This window comes from Pungitius pungitius, chromosome 2, assembly GCF_949316345.1.
Source record: "Pungitius pungitius chromosome 2, fPunPun2.1, whole genome shotgun sequence".
In the NCBI taxonomy this organism is placed as follows: Eukaryota; Metazoa; Chordata; class Actinopteri; order Perciformes; family Gasterosteidae; genus Pungitius; species Pungitius pungitius.
The window spans coordinates 26,764,675-26,785,358 of record NC_084901.1 but is presented as its reverse complement, the minus strand read 5'-3'; the positions used below and the strand labels follow the sequence as shown (position 1 = coordinate 26,785,358).

At 43.2% G+C, this 20,684-nt stretch overlaps 1 protein-coding gene across 5 annotated transcripts; it reads left to right on the top strand.

The window, feature by feature from the left end:
* Window positions 1-3,926: 3,926 nt before the first annotated feature.
* mgarpa (mitochondria localized glutamic acid rich protein a) lies at window positions 3,927-18,874 on the top strand. Of its 5 annotated transcripts, XM_037460387.2 has the most exons (8): window positions 3,929-4,193; window positions 6,630-6,730; window positions 6,949-7,054; window positions 7,902-7,919; window positions 12,316-12,585; window positions 14,072-14,919; window positions 15,117-15,163; window positions 15,370-16,782. In XM_037460387.2, exons 1-7 carry the CDS (start codon window positions 4,118-4,120, stop codon window positions 15,150-15,152), a joined length of 1,455 nt encoding a protein of 484 aa, XP_037316284.2. In that variant the 5' UTR covers window positions 3,929-4,117; the 3' UTR covers window positions 15,153-15,163; window positions 15,370-16,782. The 5 variants fall into 5 exon arrangements, with proteins under 5 accessions (XP_037316285.2, XP_037316284.2, XP_037316287.2 ...); XM_037460388.2 differs by lacking the exon at window positions 7,902-7,919 and having other exon boundaries at window positions 3,927-4,193; XM_037460390.2 differs by lacking the exon at window positions 15,117-15,163 and having other exon boundaries at window positions 3,930-4,193.
* The last annotated feature ends 1,810 nt before the right edge of the window (window positions 18,875-20,684 follow it).

Here is a 20,684-nt window from a genome sequence, read left to right as displayed (position 1 = left end):
GACAGTGTTTTAACCCTAACTTTAGATCTTGCACTTTGTTCAACTTGGCTGTTGCAAAACTATTGTGCTTATTTGTATTCTAGGTAACCGCAAGTATTGCCATCCAATTTGCACTCGCGTTATAGCTTTCACTCGTGTATGAAGAGGCATTCACGTCAAATCTCTTTTTGGATTAACTTAAGTGAGTCTTTCTGCCCGGCCTCTTGTGATAACCTAATTCAAACTATGGTATTGACTTCCCTTCATGGCTATTTCAACTAGACTACAAAGGCCAACAAAAGGTTAATTTTTTTTTTTAAACTGTGTGTTTCTTTTGCTGTCGTTGTAATTCTTTTCTCTTTTTTGCAGTGGGATCGAGGTCAGCATTCACAAGCTCCAAGCCTGACTCTGGTAGCCCCAACTGGTTTAGAGTGAGCCTTGCCTTTGGATCCTCCGCTGTCCTTTGGGGCCTGGTAAACAACCACCCAATCTCTCAGAAAGAGAACTCCTCTTCTTTAAAATGACTCGTTTGTTGTCAGAGTGCTGTGTTTTATACTCGGATGGTTCCTTCAGCCCTTTGAGTGATCAGTGGCTTTGTGAGGAGCCCTTTGTTTACGTCCCTGGCTGTTCAGGAATGTGTAGGCCTACATGTCTTTTGGCGAGAGGAAATACTTATTTCTGAATCATCTATGAGGTTGGAATGTGTGAACTACCCAGATGTTACTGTTCCTCAATGTTTCTAGCATTCATTTTCCCAGGAGAGGGCAGCAATTTGGTATTTGAAAAATACCATTTTGAAAGTTGGATTTTAAGTCAAGAGTATTTCATCAGGGTAAAAAAGTAGTTTGCTTATTTTAAGCAGAATAATGTAATATGTCCTCAACGTCTTATAGAGAGAGTCGAACTGTCTTGGTGAGGCATAGGCTTGAAAAGTATATATAGGCCAGATATGATGTATGTACAATCTTCTAATATAACCACTTGCATTTAAACAATCTGTGGTATCCATCTTCCACCCACAGCTTTTCAAGCAGCACAGTACAGACATACACGAGTACAAAGTGAGGAATGGCCTGGAATGAACCGCCACACTGGTATGTGGGGTTTTCTTTGTTTACATGATACTATAATCAACGTATGTTGTGGCCTGATGCCTGAATTTGATCTAATGGCAAACAGCATCGTTATTATATGTCCAGCCACTGTGATGATGTGTGTTCTATCAATAGATGAACACATTAAGACGTAATTCTCTTGTCCTTTTTAGGTGGTTTTCAGGTCCTGTCTCTCTGGGATGCACCTGTTTGTCCGTTTCTTTCTATTTCCACGGCTTCCGATTTCTCGCTCTAAATACTGTGTAAAATAAAATATCTAACATGTGAAATATACATGAGCCATGATCAGTTTGTTCACATTGATTCACAGTTGCTGTGGTGGTTTTATTGATGAATAAATAATCAATTTGATTCATTATTCTTTTATCAATAAACTAAATGCCTACTTCATGTTCCAAACAGCTTTTCCAAAATATGTATTTATAAACTAGAGTTATAGATCATATGTTATCCTTTTACGTTGAAGATTACAAAAAACAAGAAAATTGCTTCTTTCCAGTGTTAGGATATCAAATATTGTCTTCTAAATTTGAAAATGACTAAACTTCACTGGCAATTAAAAAAATCCAATATTTTTAGTTCTCAAAAATGTCGGAAGGGATTACCAAAAACATTGAATGTCTTTAGAACATTTATTTACGTTTTGAAGAAATGTTAACTTTTTAGGAATCAGAAATAGTTTGTTGCCATAATATGTCAGACATACATGGAATTTGACTTGGCGGTTGGTGCATGACAGCAGACAACATGGTGCAGCAAAAAGATGCAAATATAATAAAATATATGCTATGGGCTAGTAAGCTAAAGCTATGGGTTAGTTAAGAAATAAAGATCAAATAAAAATAAAGTGCGCCAGCGAACAGAAAGTGACAAAGTGAATGTACATGGGAGTGAGAGTCAGTCAGGGGGGCCCCGGGGGCTGTTGATGAGCCCGACTGCTGAAGGGAAGAAACTGTTCGTGTGGCGGGAGGTCTTAGTCCTGATGGACCTCAGCCTCCTGCCGGATGGAAACAGTTCATGTCCAGGGTGAGAGGGGTCGGCTACAATCTTTCTGGCCTGTTTCAAAATCCTGGAAGCGAACAAGTCCTGGAGAGACACCAATCACCTTCTCTGCAGATGACACGCTGCAACCTGCCCTTGTCCTTTGCTGTGGCTGCAGCGTATCACACGGTGATGGAGGAGCAGAGGATGGACTCGATGATGGCCGTGTAGAAGTGCACCATCATCGTCTTTGGCAGGTTGAATTTCAACATTTTAATATTTGAACGGTCTTAATAGCTGAAAGTGTGAAGGAGTTTTAGCGGGCCAAGGATGAAATAAAATAATAACTAGAAAATGCATTTCCTGCTAAAAATGCATTGGAATGCATAAAGCTGAAATTGAGAAAAAAACATACCTCCCAGTTATGAATAATAGTTTGTAGAAATATAAAAGGCCATACAGAAGCTAACATGGAGGACCAGACTTATCTGTCAGTAAGAGGTGATTAATCCACAGCAACATTTTTTGTGCCTTGAACCGCAGCCTATAAAAGACAACTGGGTCATTTTGTGTGCGACCTCGACCTTTTGCGCTTCTTGACTCGTTCTGTTGGGAGGTGTGGAGCTGATGTGTCATCATTCGTAATGTATGAAGGGTGATCAATGCCACTGCATTCACACCAAATATACTCAAGAGGGACCACTGCGTTTCAAATGAAGTCATTCATGCTAGACGCAATGGAGCGGGGTTGTGGCATATCACCGTGAAAACAGTTAACTTTCCGCCATTGTTTTTCCTCCGCCAGCAACCATGTAAGACATTACGACTATGTATCTATTGTCAAAGTGTTACTCACGTCGGACCACTAAACTGTTGTGTTTGAGTACAAAATAGCATCCCTAAGTGCAGACAGCTGGGTGAATTTCACCAACTTCTTCAGGAATTGCGTCTGGATGACTGCCGTAAATGAGGCTCAGCTTACCCTCCCCACTCTAGTTCCTATCCCTATTTCCGTTAATAGTTATATATATTCATAAATAACTTGTGTGTTTGGTGCGCTCCGGCGTTTGACGCCGGGAATTTGACACGACAAACATGCCACACCATCAAAAATTCGCTTCACTCCAGTCTCATTCCGTCAGTGCATAGACTTTGTATGTAATCTTGTGGTGTGAATAATTTTGCGCTGCTTTTGGTTTGAACGCAGCATGTCATGACAATTTTTTGGTGTATTATTTTAAAGTGTGCAATCCTAAAGCTGAATATATACAAAGGGTGAAACTTTATATACTTTGTTAACTGTATTTCCAAGTCTGATCATTGCACACAATTTATTCCAGGATATCTTCTTTTATTTATTTGTAGTGGAAAATATCATGATCCCACTGCCAGGAAACTTCCCTTATTGTGCTGATACACTTCATAGTGTGCGTAAATGTTTACGCTGCACTAATTTGAATACTTTGGTAACGCTCTTATTCCTTTGGTGTATTTTTGTAACTATTGCTGATAATAATAATATTGTATACTTTTGCTGGCTGGCTGGAAGCTACAAAACAATGTTGTTGTAACGATAACAATGTTTATTTCCATTGTAAAAATATACAACGAAATAAAGTTAATAATAAAGTGTGTAGACTCATCCTAACAGCATTAACAGTCACCAAGACATAAAATAAAATATATTTAAAATAGATAAGACATAAAAAGAAAGGCATCAAGGCATCAATTGCTAAAACCCTTTTATCTGTATCTCCATCGCCATCAGTTGAAAACATGTGTTGAAGCTCCTTCTCCTCCGGGGTTCAAATGACTCCTCATACAACTCACCTTTCTCCTGCGCTGCGGCACTAAGCACCCTTCATACAACGGCGTCGCACAGACATATTGCGCAACAGAAAGCGAGTGTGGCCGCCTCCTCCTCGCACACGTATCCTGACCAGACCAGAACCAGACCGGCTATTCATTCCTCCAGCACTTGCTGAAGCGCCGGCATTTCTCCCCCCCCACACCCGCCCTCCAACGTAGCACGGACCGCAGCGATGTTTTCCTGCAGAGCGGCCTGGCAGAAGTGCGGGCCTTTGGCGCGGAAAGCAGCTTATAGGCTGCCCCGGGACGGTGAGTTGTCATCACCGGTACATGAGCGCGACGCACATCTAAATGTATTCTTTTATTATTTGTTCTCCTTTACGCAACACCTGCGCTACTAAATGTGACGTTTCCTCGTGTCATCCACTGCCTCCTGACGGAAGTCACTGGAATAGTACACGTTGTCCTCGTGCGAATGACTGCGCATAGCTGCATTCCTCCACCGACGTAAAAAGTGGCAATGGCTGCCCATGGGATGTGAAGGTCAACTCGAGGTGGGGGGGCAGAAGCTAGGTTGTTGGACGTGTGCGTTGTACTCCTATGTATGCTGAAGTGTGTGTAGAGTGCTCCTCGTTGGCCTATGGATATGATACGATACCGTCCGGAGCGTTTCATAATTACAATTTACTCTATCCACTGCCAATCAAATCAAACGCCACTGGCCAGCTTGTTTCCGTTGGCCTCCCATCATTATTCAATGACGTCATCATGTATTGCATTGTATTGCCCCCCCCCCTGTCCTCTGTGAGGTTAAGTTAATCTAGAGCACGTTCGCGTCTGACCTTTACAGGAGGCACGTGGGCGTGGAAACATGGCGCGCACATGTGACCTGTGAAAGAGTGAAGAGCACCTCTCTCTATCTCTGATAGTAACCTGACCTAACCACGACACATGGCAGCATCTGCAACAATTTACGATTAAGCAAGTGAACATGTAGCTCTAAGTGTAGAACACCGATCCCAGTTCAATCCCTGCCAGTCCATGGTGCAGCGTCCTTGGGCAAGATACTTGATTAGAGACGGCTTCTGGCCTCTAACAAACTGACTAATGTTGTCTTGGTGATATTCAGTAAATAATGCGCCCAGTAAACTGTAATTCATGTTCTTCTAGGGTCATATATGCTAATGTTGCTTGCATTGTGATGGACTGTTCTGTCTGTCCCCACTCCTTGGCCCGAGTTAAAAAGAATAGGGTATCATGGTCTAATCCTCCTGACCTCTTAACATGTATCCCCTCACTGGCATGCATTTTGCCCACCTTATCTCCCCCTCTCAGAGCTTGCTTTAGCCAATTAGCCGGTATAAATATCGCTGTGGCGGGGACTTGTGTCAGAGCTTTGCACGGCGGATTACTTCCTGAGAACAGAAAGAGTTTCACACCCTTCACTCTGGAGAACTATAACGCACAAACCACTTTCGGTAAACCTCTGGTTAAATTCTACAGCTAATTAATGATATTCACTCCTATGTAAGCTAGTGTTAACGTGTCGGCCCGCCTGCACTCGGAGCTCTTGAACAACAAACCAAATGTGCGAGTGAGTGCATGGTCAACGTGAACTTTGGCGGCACCTCAATGCATTTAGGCATGTAGACGTGGTTGAGACAAGTTCAGACCAAGCATCAAAATGGGAAGAAGGGATGGCTGTTGATGCCAGACCGGCTGGTCTGAGAAAGTCAGAAACTGCTGATCACGCCCAACCATCAAAGCTTCCAGAGAATGGTCCAAAAAAGAGAAAATATTCAGTGAGCGGGTGGACAAAAATGCCTTGTTGATGTGAGAGGAGAATGGACAGACTGGTTTCATATGATAGAAAGGCAAGAGAAACTCAAAAAAGCAGAATACCAACCCTCAACGCACAACACGTCAAACCTTGAAGAAGATGGGCAACAGTAGCAGAAGACCACAACACATGATGTCACAATAATTTCTTTTTGTTGCGTGATCAATGCATCAAATTAATTGCGATAAGCAATATTATTGTAATTTTAAGACAATTTTCACTGATAATGACCAAATAATAATATAATGTGTTACCGGTCTCAGGATGAAAGAGCCTGATGACAGACTTGTGCCTGAGACAAATAGGAATTAAAAACACAGGCCGACGTGTGGCTTCTTTTGTCTTTGTGTCTCCTGAAGCAGTGATTTATTTCCCAATTCAATGAAACGCTGAAAGCAAATACAGGTTTAGGACCCTGAGGCAAAACCACAGCGCTACACTGCCCCCTACATTCAGAATATTTAAACATTGAAAAAATCTATCCTAGATAAATAAAACAAAAGTGCAAGGGACACGGTGCGGGAAGCGGCATCGTGGGTTGGTTGCGTTCCGTGGCAGGGTTGCTGGGAGAGCCGTCTCTACCAATGGGCTGCCACGCCACGACCTCACCCCGGCGCAGGGTGCCATCATGTCAATGTGGTCCAAAATCTCTTGGGGAAAGAATTAAGGCAGTTCTGAAGGGAAAGGGAGGTCCAACTTTCAGCCGATTACTATCAAAAAGTGCTCAAAGTGCTTACCAGAGCGGGAGGCAGAGGGTAGCGTACAACACTAAGTAAGCCCCCCTCTGCTTCCCTCTCCCAGCACTGTTGGCTCTGAGCTGCCGAATTAGCAGTGGTGAAAGTCATTGCCAGCCATGACAGGTTTGAGACAGCTCTTAACATGTGACCTTTTTGAATCCTTTCCAGTTGTACAGCGGCGACCGATGTCATCAACTCCCGGTGGTTCTGGGGAGAATATCGTCTATGCCCTAATGTGTGGAGGAGCCTTTGTTGGCGCTGTGGCATACGTAAGTAGCATTTTATTTATTTGATTGGTTCATCATTTGTTCATCCCAATACTATAACAATACTACCCTTTACTTAACAATGTTCAACATTGGGTCCTCATCAACAGGTTAAATCAATCAAGTTCAATAAATGACCTATGATCTCATAAAATGACCTTGATTTCAAAGTGTCAGGAAGTGGAAATGATGGGATTCCCTCTTTGGTTGTCCTCCCATAGGCATACAGCACCCTGAGCACAGACGGAGCCAGGTTCAACGATCGCATCTCTGAAATCAATGCCAGACCCAAGACAGAGTGGGTTCCTAAACCATGGCCCCCCAAGAGTAAGTCCTCTGGACCTGACTTTCAGCACCACTCCACCAAACTCTTCTAGTTCTGATCAGAAACCAGATCCCCTTTGGTGGAGAATATCCCCGGGCATTGGTAGGTGAGAGGAGGGAGGCATATTATAAGTCCTTTCACCACTGACCATGTCCCAGTCACTGAGGACTGATGGCTTCACACACATTTAGAACTGACCAAGGACATTTTGGTCCTCCTTGTAAAGCCCCAGAATGGACATTATGGTACATAACTGGGGCTAAAAGTCTCTCTGCACACTATTGGACCTGCACTTTCAACAGTGATGAGAATAATTGCAATTCATGCACATAAATAAAATAATCAGGTGTTTTCAGCGCAACACTGCTGGACATTCACTTATCACAACTCTGCAGTAGCACTAACTAGTAGACACAGCCCCCCTTTTTTTCCTCCGCCCTCATCATAACACTGAACCGCCCTGCCTCACTGTGGGCAACCGGATGGAGGAGCACTCTCAGATAATCCCTCTGTACTACAGCTGGGGGAGTTCTGACGCAGTGCACAAAGAGACTTAAGCACAACTTCCCAGCTCAGTCGCTTGGTAGAGACTCATGTGACCTCAGGCCTTTTCTTTCAAATGTTCTGTTTTCACACTAAGAATATAACCAGTATATAATGGAAAGTATTTGCTGCTCCATTAAAGACAAAACTGGTAATAAATGATACGGTTGGATTTTCAAATGAAATGAAATTCTGAAAAATATTAATTTAAAAAAAGCATAGCTAAGAAGTGCGCTTAGCTGGCTAAGGGCACCGTAGCTGCGTTCTTTGACATGAATCTGAAGTGATGTTTGTGTTTGCTTGCAGGCAAGGACGAGGGAGAGGGTAAGTGGTCTCACTCCGTTGTCCTTCCTTTCAGTAACACTGCCTGAACACCTGCTGAATGCTCACTCACCTGCTGTCTGGGGCTCAGGGGGACTCAGGGGATGGGCGCGATTGGGCGTCTCCTCTCTGGGCTCCTGTTACTAACCCAACCACATGATGGCATTAAGCGCTGTGTATGTTTATCTTTTTTTAACTCTTATAGTTCCAACATTAGCCCGTTGACAGCGGGAAGGTAATTTGGCAATTGTGAGGACATTGCATCCACGTCAGTACTGAGCGAGCTGCAGACTAAAGCGCTAAAGCTGATATTCATGGTTGACTTATTTGTCTTCCATTGGTGAAAACTTGCACTGATTGGCTAACATTTGCCTCTGGTCGTTCACACAAAAATGCTGTTGAGTGAGCGGGGCAAATGGACGTTGAGACGCTCTTAGTTTTAGCATCCTTTCTGCGAGGACTTGAAGGATGTACCCTTTTGACTGGCTGGATGACACTGGGAAACCTTTGCTTCATTAAAGTCATTTTGTAGCAGATTTTATTTACCAGAACTGGCAGTGAAGTCAGAGCAATTTGTTTGCAACCGAGTGGTAAAGTTACATGGTATTAAAATTGAAACCGTGTCATATGTTTCCAGTGCCGCTGTCAGTCTGGTGACTTCTGAACCAATGAGGGGTGGGCAAATTATGAGCATGACTCCGAAATAAGGATATCAGTCAGTCCCGACCGCCTTAAAAACAGCTGGCCGGGGACAGCAGATGGAAATTAGCCTCTCTGGCTCACTTACACCTGTAGTGTGCATTGTCCCTGCAAAATACATGAATGAATAAATAATGTAATGGATTCTACTGGTGAGCTCAATCAATACAAGATAAAGCAGAGAAAGGTTCTCAGAAAGCAAACATTAAATGAGTTTCTATGGTTTTATTAAAGCACCATAAATACATGTGCAGCATTCATGCATCCTGAGCTTTGACGCTTCCCATATTCATCCTTAACATCTTTGTAGAGCATGGTTGTACTCGGGCCGGTCCCAGTTGGACCGTTCTGTCCTCCCAGGTGATCCAAGTTCCAACTCCTGAATCTCCCCCAACGGGCCAGAAGACTCCGGGCCAATCCCCATCGCCACGTTTAGTTCAGTCCCAATGTCCACTCAGCTAGTGGTGGTCTCTGTTCAAAACATTTTGGGCCCTTAATGAACACTTTCCTTACATAATTTCCCATAATTCATAGCCATGTGATGTTAATAGTGAAGCTGGAAACTTATGAAAAAGGTAAAGATGAGGACTGCACGTAAGTGTTCAGTCCGGCTTATTGTGTTTACACAGAAAAATGGAGGGTTAATGATTGAAGATCGAAACACATCAAAAACAGATTATATTATTATATTATAATCTAAGAAATGTCTTTTGAGGAGGGTGCCTGGAAGGCGTTCAAATCGGGTAGATAGTACATAACATATTATGACATCGTCATAAGCCAGAAGCTGTCCCATTTGTATTTCTACAATTTCAAGCCCTTCAGCCTCTCAACCTCATCTACCAGGGGACTGAGTAAGTCCTTGAGGGACCAGGGTGTAAGGCCTTAGGGGGACATTGGGATCGGGCCAGAGTCTCTATCGGTCCCTTCCTTTGATACCACTTAATACCATAACTCCCTCTTTGCTGTCTCCCATTTACCTCTCTGTGTTATTAAGAGGCTTCAGAAGAAAAACAAATCCCATTGTCCCTGGTCCATGTGAGACCACCTGGGGACTGTGTCCCAGCCTGCCTACGACTAAAGCTTCTTCTCATCTACCTCACCAGAGCATAGCAGCGTAGCAGCTCATCCTTTTTGATTTTTACTCATTCCCACCCGCACCGCTTCTGTGGTTGATCATCACAATGACCTTGTGTAAATTGAACAGGGCTTTTTTTTTTCTCTCTCTAATTCTGTGTCTTTGCTCTTTTCAGTGTAAGGTAGCGCTAAGGTCCTCTGTGGCCGCATGGATGTCCCGCCTAGAACTGGATCCTTTGGATTTGAAAAGGGACACCCCCCCCACCCCCCCAGCCCCCACCCCCCCAGCCCCCACCACCCCTTCCCTCCTCCCCCGATAAGAAAGAGAACCAATAGTCTGTAGAGGATATTGATTCCCTTCAACTTTCTTCATTCTCTTCACTGTTCATTTAGTAAAATTTTAAGTGTAACCCCTTTTGAAGAGGATAAATGGACCCCACGGAAGTGTCTGGATTTTTATTTATTCAATGGACTTCATCGCTGTTCAACATCAGTCTGGGTTTGAAGAACAAAAAAAAAGATTTGTTTTAACTGGACATTAACCTTGTGACGCTTAGCATTAATATCCTACACATTAGCATGCACTGTTGCGAGCATTGGCCATCCAAGGGTTGAACGTGTGCTGTAGATGTATCTGGTGAGGGGTTATACATCAACTGTATTTGAAGCCTCCAAAGGGCCACTTCAAAAATAATTCAAATAAATGGCTATTTATTGAGACTTGGTTAACCTGTTTGTCAGTAGGTTGTAACTCTTGTTTGTCAGTCTGAAAATAGATCTACATATAGAATAACAACATTTATAGCAGATAGAACATCTGCAGGCTTCTTCCTTGGATATGGATCCTGGACAGTTTTCTAAAAGGAGGAGGTCAGGATGTCCACTGCTGGAAAGTCCAATTTGAATGAATACAAACAAAGTTTGTACAAAGTCTGAGCTGGTGATGAACATCTAGGCGGAAACCAGACTGAAGCAGCTGTCTGTCAGCGCTAGTGATGAGTCAGCACTCAATGATCCAATGAAATAGGCCTTCCTGAAAATGTATCATAAAGTAGTCATAAATCCCCCAAAATATATAATATATATTATTTTAATAATAATAATATAACTCCTTCCCGGCTTCCACCATGTAGCGATAAGCATGTTATTGTATAACATTGAAGTGATTCCCACTGATGGCCTAGTTGGTATGGTCCCTTTCCAATGTCATAACTTAGAGTGTGTACTGGGGTCTCGATGATTTTACCCGTATGCTGAAACTGTCAAGTCATCGCTCAGGACTCCCACGGCTCGGGGGAGGGGGGGGGGGGGGGTTGCTGATGGTCAGTGTGGATGACCCGCTGTCGGAGCTCCAGGTAGCACGTAGTTTGTTAATCGGATGGTAAGACCCAAGATTCAACTTCACCCCTTCTACCCTGCACCTTGACCCGCACCCCCGTCCCTCCCCCTCCCCACCCTGTCATGCTCCTCCCCTGTCTTTGGTTTGCATGCGGTTTAGTGTTGTGAATCCGATATTTTTTCTTCCAAAATAATGATTTACTGTGGGTGGGCGGAGGGGGTTGAAGTGGCTTTTTTAGAAGGAGCACTTCTGGCTCCACCTACTATTAGTAGCTATGTTTCCATCCAACTGGCCATCTGTGTCATTTTTTACACAGGTAAAAAACACCTTGTCTGACGAGGTACACAAACGCAACTCTTGTGATCTGCTGGTCCACGATGTGTGTGATGAAACTTTAACACAACCTCTGGTCCTCTCTTTGGGGACAATGATTTCATTACCAGTCTGGACCTGCTGTCCACATTTCACTGCGATCTGCAGATGAGAGCCAGGCCACCTGGGCCGGACAGATCCGGATCTCAGAGCCTAAACAGGCCTGACAGTTGATGACAAACGTCTGCACTGGATGCACGTGTAACCCCACCAACTTAGTCAAGGAGAGTTGCACATCTGTATTTTAACCCATCTGACAGCACCTGACATCCAAACACCCTTTATCTTTGACAAAGTTACCCACCACACATCTTTTTGTCATCCACGTGGTAAAGAGTTTGAATGAAACGAAGACACTAAGGCTACGGAACTGTACAAACTATCCCCATGGAACCCACAGAGCGTGCCGTGGCTCTGTCCGGTCCACTCATTGACCTGATGTTTAGAAACACCTCCCTCATTTGGCACAAATGTCCGCCTGCACTCACACTTGATGCAAATCTTGTCACTGGGACGTCACAAATCTTATATTTGGCCCAACTCGAGAGTTCATGTTCTGGCCGTGCTAATTGTGACCATTCCAAAGAAGTGATTAAGAGATGACATTTTGGACACAAGTGGATGAACTAAATTCCTCATAGCGTGACAGCCCTACCACATTTTGATTGTTCATAAAACACTGGATGGAAATCTAGCTACCGCAAACTCAATAATAATAATCCAGAATTATGCTGCTTTTTAAACTGGTCACTAAAATATTTTATATTTGAAATAAAAGGTGTTTTGCTTGGCTCATTTTTTTTAACATGCCGTGTTTGTGCGTAGAAGGAACGCGCTGATTAGCACCGCTGAGGGAGGCGGGCTGATCAGTGGCTCTGGCTAATGCGCTCCTTCTGCTTCTTCTTGTTCCAGCTGCAGAGGAGGAAGTGGCAGCTGAGGACGCCGGCGAAGTGGAGGCTGCCGCTGAGGGCGAAGGAGAGACCGTAGTCGAGGAGGTCGCCGAGGTCGTTGCCGAGGTGGCCGAGATCGTCGCCGAGGCGGCGGAGGAGGTCGCCGAGGCGGCAGAGGAAGTTGCAGAGGTCGCACGTGAAGTGGAGACGGTCGCGGAAGAGGTGGCTAACGCGGCCGAAGCGGTCCCCCAAGCCGCTGCAGAACCAGCCGCTGAGGAGCCCGACAGCAACGGTACGACTTCTTCACCTGAGCTGGTAGAGGAGGAGGCAGCTTCCTCTGAGGCCTGAAGCTCTACTCAGTCATTCTAGGGAGACAAATTAAAGAGCCACTGATCACACTGATAGAACCACTAGAGGTTAGCTGCTTCTCCTCGATGCCTGGATTCCCCACCTGTGCATCATTCTCTTCTCATCTTTTTGTCTTCCTAAAACTCATTTCCTCATCATTTTCTCTCATATTTATTGGAGTGGCAATAGAGCCCAGCATTGTACAAAGAAGCATTTTTTTCTTTTGTGTGCAGCGTAGACCAGCGTGTGCGATGTCTATATTTGTTCGGATTATAACCTCCTCCTCAGGTTCCTCCTGGTCTACAGCTGCACACCATTGAAACATTTCCAAAGTGGCAACAAGGTCTTTATTTGACTCATTTGCAGTTATGGGTGAAATAAATGTGATCACTGAACACTTGTGTCCAAAGTTAACAGGAATAGAAAAGAGCTGACTTTGCCATCAATACATATAAATTTGGTTCATATGATCACACACAGGTAACTGGGAGTTGAGAATTGGGCCTTAAATACTGTTTTATCACTGGTGTTTTTTGGTTCTGAAGGCCATAAAGCTATTTGACAGTGTATTTAATTATAAACCTCTGTAATGTTGTACTTTCCTGCCATGTGTCGCAGAGCAGTTGTGTTTATCCTACAGAAAAATAAGATGACTGTAACTTCTACAGTGTGCTATTTTTTTAATCTTCAGTATAATGTGAATCTCATGACAGCTCATCGGGGGATTTAAACCATATGTGATCATATTTTTATTTGACTTATAACTGAACATTACAGAGTCAGTCATAAAGCCACTAAATAAAACCTTCCTGAAAGTGAAAAGGTATACTGCCGTCTTTAATTTGTCTGAATTGGTCTTTTAAATTGTTTAAGAGATTGTAAGTAAGGACATTTTCTATTCTTTCTAGTTTAAAATATATTTTATTGAATGTAACTCTACATAGGACTTGCAGATGTAAACCTTTAAGCATTTCAGCTTGATTAAAATGCACACTTAATAAACTCTACATCAGAACTCACTGTGACCTGTTGGTCAGGATGCAACGCTACCTTTTGCACGGTTTAACATGTGCACGATGACCTAAAGAATGTTGCGCTTGCATTCATCCCAGTCTCTGCTCTAATACTGCGTATCAGCACAACATGTTTTGGGGAATATGAAATGCACGTTTTTCCTCCACAGAGAAGCGATTTCTCGCACTACATTGTTGCCCTTAGTGACTATCTCTGCTTTCCTTTTGGACATTTGCTTTCTCTCATTCTTCTACTAATGGGCGCTGAGATTACACTTGCATGGTGTCACAATTCCCCACATAGATTTGCTGGCACTCAATGTGGTAAAACCACCACAAACTTAACTTAATGTGAGGAAAAATATATATACAACTTTGGCATCAGTGATGTTTGGATGGCTGGATTTTGTGTTTCAGTGCCGCTGGCAGCTGCTTCTGCTCTAGAAGTACCAAAGATCACTGAAGTAATTCAAGACATCGACGAGTCCCTTACAGCAGTTGAAGAGGCTACTAAGCCAGCAGAAGAGGCCACCGCACCAGTAGAGGTTTCACCAGTTGAAGAGGCCCTAGTACCAGTAGAGGCTGCACCAGTTGTTGAAGAGGCACCAGTAGAGGCTGCACCATTTGAAGAGGCCACAGCACCAGTAGACGTTGAAGAGGCCCGAGTAGAGGCTGCACCAGTTGAAGAGGCACCAGTAGAGGCTGCACCAGTTGAAGAGGCACCAGTAGAGGCTGCACCATTTGAAGAGGCCACAGCACCAGTAGACGTTGAAGAGGCCCCAGTAGAGGCTGCACCAGTTGAAGAGGCACCAGTTGAAGAGGCCCCAGCACCAGTAGAGGTTGTAGGAGAGGCACCAGTAGAGGCTGCACCATTTGAAGAGGCCCCAGCACCAGTAGAGGCTGCACCAGTTGAAGAGGCCCCAGCACCAATGGAGGTTGTTGAAGAGGCCCCAATAGAGGCTTCACCAGTTGATGAGGAAGTCTTGGTACCATCAGAACCTGAAGTGACCACAGCACTTGCTGAAGAACCAGTCTCCACCGCAGTTGAAGAGGTTCTGGCAACCATCGCTGCAGAAGTAGCGAGCCCTATGGTCGTTGAAGAACCGGCTCCTGAGACCCTCGCAGAAGCTCCGGAGAGAGAGTACATTGTTGTGGTCCTGGAAGGAACACCTAAAGCTGATAAGTCACCCAAGGTGCTTGGAGTGGGGTCCATGACTGGTAGAATCATCCCAACTCCAGACGACGACACCATTTCTGCTTCTGAGGTATCAGATAATCTGATTTTTTTCTTTGCGAGTAACCACAGATTAATCCATGGGTTTTTCTCATATATCCTGATCTTGGTTTCAGTGTTGCAGTGTTTTGAGAAGGGTTTAAAGACCAGTTATCAGGATGCTCTATTAATTATTTATAGTAACTAAGAAACAATCTCTAACATGGGTTTTTAAACTGTGCTACCCAGGGTAGGCGACGCCTTCTTAGGATGCAAATGCAGTAGTTCCAAATGAGGTACTGAGCCTTTGATGCATTTCTAAGTGGTAGTCAGAGCATGATGTCGCACATGACGCGTTTATTAAAACTGATCCTTTCAATCCTACACGTCTACATTCCTATGTGTCAGGTGAAAATATGGGATGTAGGTTTCAGTTTATCTTGTAATGTGTTATTGTAAGCACACTGCTCACTAGCCTTTGTGCTTCTGTTCTTCATCACAGTAAGCAGCTTCCTGGATGATGACTTTCTTTCCTGCAGAAGAGGATGGAGGTGCCTTTTTCCAACTATGTTCCTTTACTTCTCTTTTAACCAAAAGAACCCCAAACTGATAACACATATTTTCAGTGTAAAGACGCACAAACTGCAGTTCTCAATGCCCGCTTTGTTGGGCCATCAAACCGGCATGTGAGCCCATTACTGTGACCCTCCACACCAACTTGCATATCTTGAATCTGTAGTCTAGATGACCCCAGTCAGTAGCTGAACACATCTCTGGTAGAGTATGTCTCTTAGTAGCCTCAATAGCAGTTTGTGTCACTTCAACGGAGCCATTTAGTCACTGTTTACTCTCTCAAAACTAACAAACTTGTATTTTAGACGTATTAGGGTTGGGGGGTGTTTACTTCATCAGCATTCTTTACAATACCAGCCCTCAGGACATTTATTCCGCTTCTCTTGGTTTAAAAAAACAAAGAACAGCTGGAACACCTGCTGCACTGAAGAAACCCCTGGAGCACAGCAGCCCCTTTGTACAGAATCTACCTCACCAATCCTCGTGTTTTCACTCCTTAATAATGAAACTACCGACCTCTTCTCACGCAGTCGCACAAAGGTTACAGTTCCCAAGCCTCCGACTTCAATAAGCACATCATTTCTTTATTTCAAAAGGTGTCATTTGATCACCCAAACTCCTCTTGTTTGTAATACTACAGGCGTCTGTAGGGTTAGGGTTTGGCAAAATTGGTAACGTCACATTTTGTGTTCTTCCTCTTGATGGTTGCTTGAAGGCACCAGTTGTGACCTCAGAGATTTTGGGGGACATGGCCATGAAACAAGTTTGAAAGCAGCAGATATTGAGTTTCCTTTAGCTGACGTTACTCAATTTTGTAGATTAGATGATTGTACAATGAATGTTTTAAATATATTGGCCATTTTCCCTGATATTACATTGCCATGACTTTACACTTAGCCAAAAATCCTACTTAAACCCTTTTTATCCTTGTCAGTCATTCATCTCGATTCACTAAGTAACCCTGGTAATCTTGCTTGTGGGTTAGGGAAGAGGATGAGCAGCATCATGTTCTTTGACCTGTAACTATTATTGTCTTTGTTCTAGCAGTCAGATCTGTGTTGTGTGGTTTCAAGTTTTCGCAGCAAGTATGAACAGTAATGTTTTCAGATATGCGACATGAAATGTGTGCGTATGTGTCTGAGGTCAAGGGTCCCGTGTGAAATGCTTTGACGGCTCCTGTTGTCGTCTTCTTGAATTTTTTTTTTCACATTTCGTTACCTCTACTGTTGAAGGTCTCGGTCAGCAGTATTTGAAATTAAGTTACTGATGGAAGATTTGAAACGTGACCGTCCCAGTATGCATTTCTTTAATGTAAATGGGATCAGAAAATGACGTGAGTGCATGCCTTTGACTTAGCAAAGGAACTGAACTGAAACTGTGAATCTCTCACATACCAGTTTTTCTTGTGTTTTGCTAAATAAAGTGGCACGAAACATGATTTGTGTGTTGTCTATTTATTTTTGTACTATTTTTTCCCCACAAGGCTTGGCTGCTTGTCCCACCCTAAGTTAACATAATTGTGCTGTGAAGTCACTAGAACCACTTGATTGAGTATGCTTGGCGAAAATGTGACTGATTATAGTTGGTTACTTACTGGTGCTTATATCATTCATTTAACATTTAAATTCCTCAGACTACACACACATACACAAGCCGAGAGGCCATGGTGGAGACTGGGAATTGAAGACAACTATGCTTGTTTGCTGTAGACATTTTGACAAATCAGTTCAACAAGCATTAACATACAAAGTCATGAAGTTGAGTACTGGTCAAATTAAAATTCCTATTACATATCTTCCAACTAAGCTGCTTAAGGAAGTTTTTCCGTTAATTAGCACATCCCTACTGGATATTATGAATCTGTCTTTGTTGACAGGACATGTACCACAGTCCTTCAAGGTAGCTGTAATTAAACCTCTTCTTAAGAAACCTACTCTAGCTCCAGAGGTGTTGGCTAACTACAGACCCATCTCTAATCTTCCCTTCCTCGCTAAGATCCTTGAGAAATCTGTCACAAATCAATTATGTGACTTTCTACAAAACAATGCTTTGTTCGAGGATTTCCAGTCAGGATTTCGAGTGCATTATGGCACAGAAACGGCACTGGTGAAAATTACAAAGACCTTCTACTTGCATCGGACCAAGGACTTGTCTCTTTTCTTGTCTTGCTGGACCTCAGTGCTGCATTTGACACCATTGATCACCGTATCCTGCTGCAGAGACTAGAACACTTGATTGGCATCAAAGGAACTGCACTCAGCTGGTTTAAATGTTATTTATCGGATCGATCCCAGTTTGTGTTTGTGAACGGTAAATCATCGAGGACAACCAATGTTGGTCACGGAGTCCCACAAGGTTCTGTGCTTGGACCGATTCTATTTACCCTGTATATGCTTCCTTTGGGGCGACGTTATCAGAAAACACAGCATAAACTTCCATTGTTATGCAGACGATACTCAACTGTATCTATCGATCAAGCCAGAAGACACCAACCAACTTGTTAGACTTCAGGATTGTCTTTGAGACATCAAAACTTGGATGACCTGCAACTTCCTGGTGCTAAACTCAGAAAAAACGGAAGTTATCATGATAGGCCCAGAGCGCCTTTGAAGTCAGCTGTCATGTGATACAGTCTCTATGGATGGAATTGCTCTGGTATCCAACAGCACCGTCAGAAATCTTGGAGTTCTCTTCGACCAGGATATGTCCTTCAACTCTCATATAAAGAAGACTTCAAGGACTGCCTTCTTTCATCTACGTAATATATCGAAAATCAGGAACTTCCTGTCTCAAAGTGATGCAGAAAAACTAGTTCATGCATTTATTACTTCTAGACTGGATTACTGTAATTCTTTGTTATCAGGCTGCTCTTGTAAATCGCTTAAACCTCTCCAGTTGATTCAGAATGCTGCAGCACGTGTATTAACAAGAACTAAGAAATGGGATCATATAACTCCTGTATTAACTTCTCTGCACTGGCTTCCTGTTAAATCAAGAATAGAATTTAAGGTACTTCTCACCTATAAGGCACTTGCTGGTGAGGCACCATCTTATCTTAAAGAGCTTGTTACACCGTACTGTCCTACAAGGCATCTGCGCTCCGTAGATGCTGGGCTACTTGTGGTTCCTAGAGTTTTAAAAAGTAGGATGGGGGCCAGAGCCTTCAGTTATCAAGCTCCTCTTTTGTGGAACCAGCTTCCACTTTCAGTCCTGGGGGCAGACTCGGTCAGTTCATTTAAGATAAAGCTTAAAACGTTCCTCTTTGATATTGCTTATAGTTAGGGCTGGCTCAGGTTAGCCTGGACCTGCTGCTGCCACCATCATTACTTTAAATATGGTTCATATTACTGTCATCATAAACCAACATCTTTCTGCTCTCCCTCCCCACAGAAACCTCTGTGGATGGTGGTTCGACCTGATGGTGGTTGTCCCTGCAGTGGTCCTGCCGTACACCTGTTCTGCTACTTGCAATTACTTGTATCATTTCTGTTAGAGGAATTGAATGTATTGTACATTTTTTACATTGTTGATTCTGTACACATGACATCCATTGCAGTCTGTCTATCCCAGGAGAGGGATCCCTCCTCTGACGTTCTCCCTAAGGTTCCTTCCCTTTTTCTCCCCATTGAAGGGATTTTTCATATTTTGGGGTGTTTTTCCTGTGCCGATGTGAGGGTTTCGGGACAGAGGATGTTGCATGTGTACAGACTGTAAAGCCCTCTGAGGCAAATTTGTAATTTGCGATTTTGGGCTATACAAAATAAGATTAATTGAATTGAATTGAATTGAATATCTGAAGAACACTAGTTTTCCATCACATCACCGAGTTGAGGAGTATTTAGTTGGCTGTAATCTAGATTTCACTATGTCACACGCTGCTCCTTTAAACTTACTGTGAGGAACTTCTAACTGGTAGTGAAACACCTCACTTCAATACTGATGCTTCTATATGAGTGACAGTGGCAGCTTGTCCATAGAGGGCAATGGGGCGTGGCCCCACCATGAGCAACAGAAAAAAAGTTTTATTTTTGTTTATTATATTCGAAATACATTTTACAAAATAGTCAATATTTGTGTTTTTGTGATTTTGAAACGTGGATCATAACCCCAGTATAATTTGTAAATTAAGATATCTGAGCAAATTGCCTTTTCTGTCCTCTCCGCATGTCCACAAGGAGGGTCTAATGAGCAAAGGAGCCAATCACTGATAAAGTTAATGAGTGACATTATAATTTTAGCGTCCTAAAATACATTGAGATTAGGGCATAGCCCTTCGCCGCCCTGCACTGCTGTCAGGACAAGTCTCCGACGCGCCGTTTGACAACATAACAAGAGCGACCACCGTAATGTCCTTCCAAGAAGACCCGACCCAAACTCGGTACGAGAGAGGAACTTTTCCGGAGAAACTAGAGGTAGAACAGCTGTACCCAGATCAGCCTGACCTCACAATCAGACAACGGACTGGCGTGAAAGGGAAACCGCACATGCGACGCTTCTGTAGAGACTTCCAACACCTGGCATGTTTAGCTAGCTAATTAGCTACATGCTTACGCCCACCGGCGACTTCGTTAAAGTTAACAGCGCTACCCAGCTGCGACGCACACAGGACTGTGGTGAGGACACACAACCAGGACGTGGATGAAAACAGACACATTTTATCCAAAATAATTTATTGTTTGACATTTTGTGGGGCTTTTGAGTTGGTCTTTTCTCGTGACGTTTTTCTGATCGGGTGTTTCCCCAACAAACTAGGTTCATAGGTGCATCTCAATATATACATTTACATGTTCTCATAGATTTTATATAAATATATTCATATTGTAATATATTTATCCTTTAATACAGTTATTATAATATATTTATATTGATAAAGTTACAATATGGTAGTTATATTCTGAATATTGTTTTGTATAAATATAGTTATCTATCTATATCTATATATATATAACATACTAAATTGTTTGAATAAGATGGCCTTATTATGTTAAACTGTTGGAATAAATGTTTAACTGCAAAGTAATAATGCTTGTTTGATACCCTTTTCTGCATTGAATCATACTGGGATGTTTACTGAAACTGATTGGCTGGCCCTACCAAAAGAAAATCCAAGCATGACGAATCTCATACAAGTTCACCAGAAACCTCCCCGGCAGAGACAAGGCCAGTGTGGAGGGGCCTATCAGCAGCGGCCCCGCCTCAGACGCTGCTGCATAAAAAATGAGAGCTGTTCTATTGGGAGTCTGG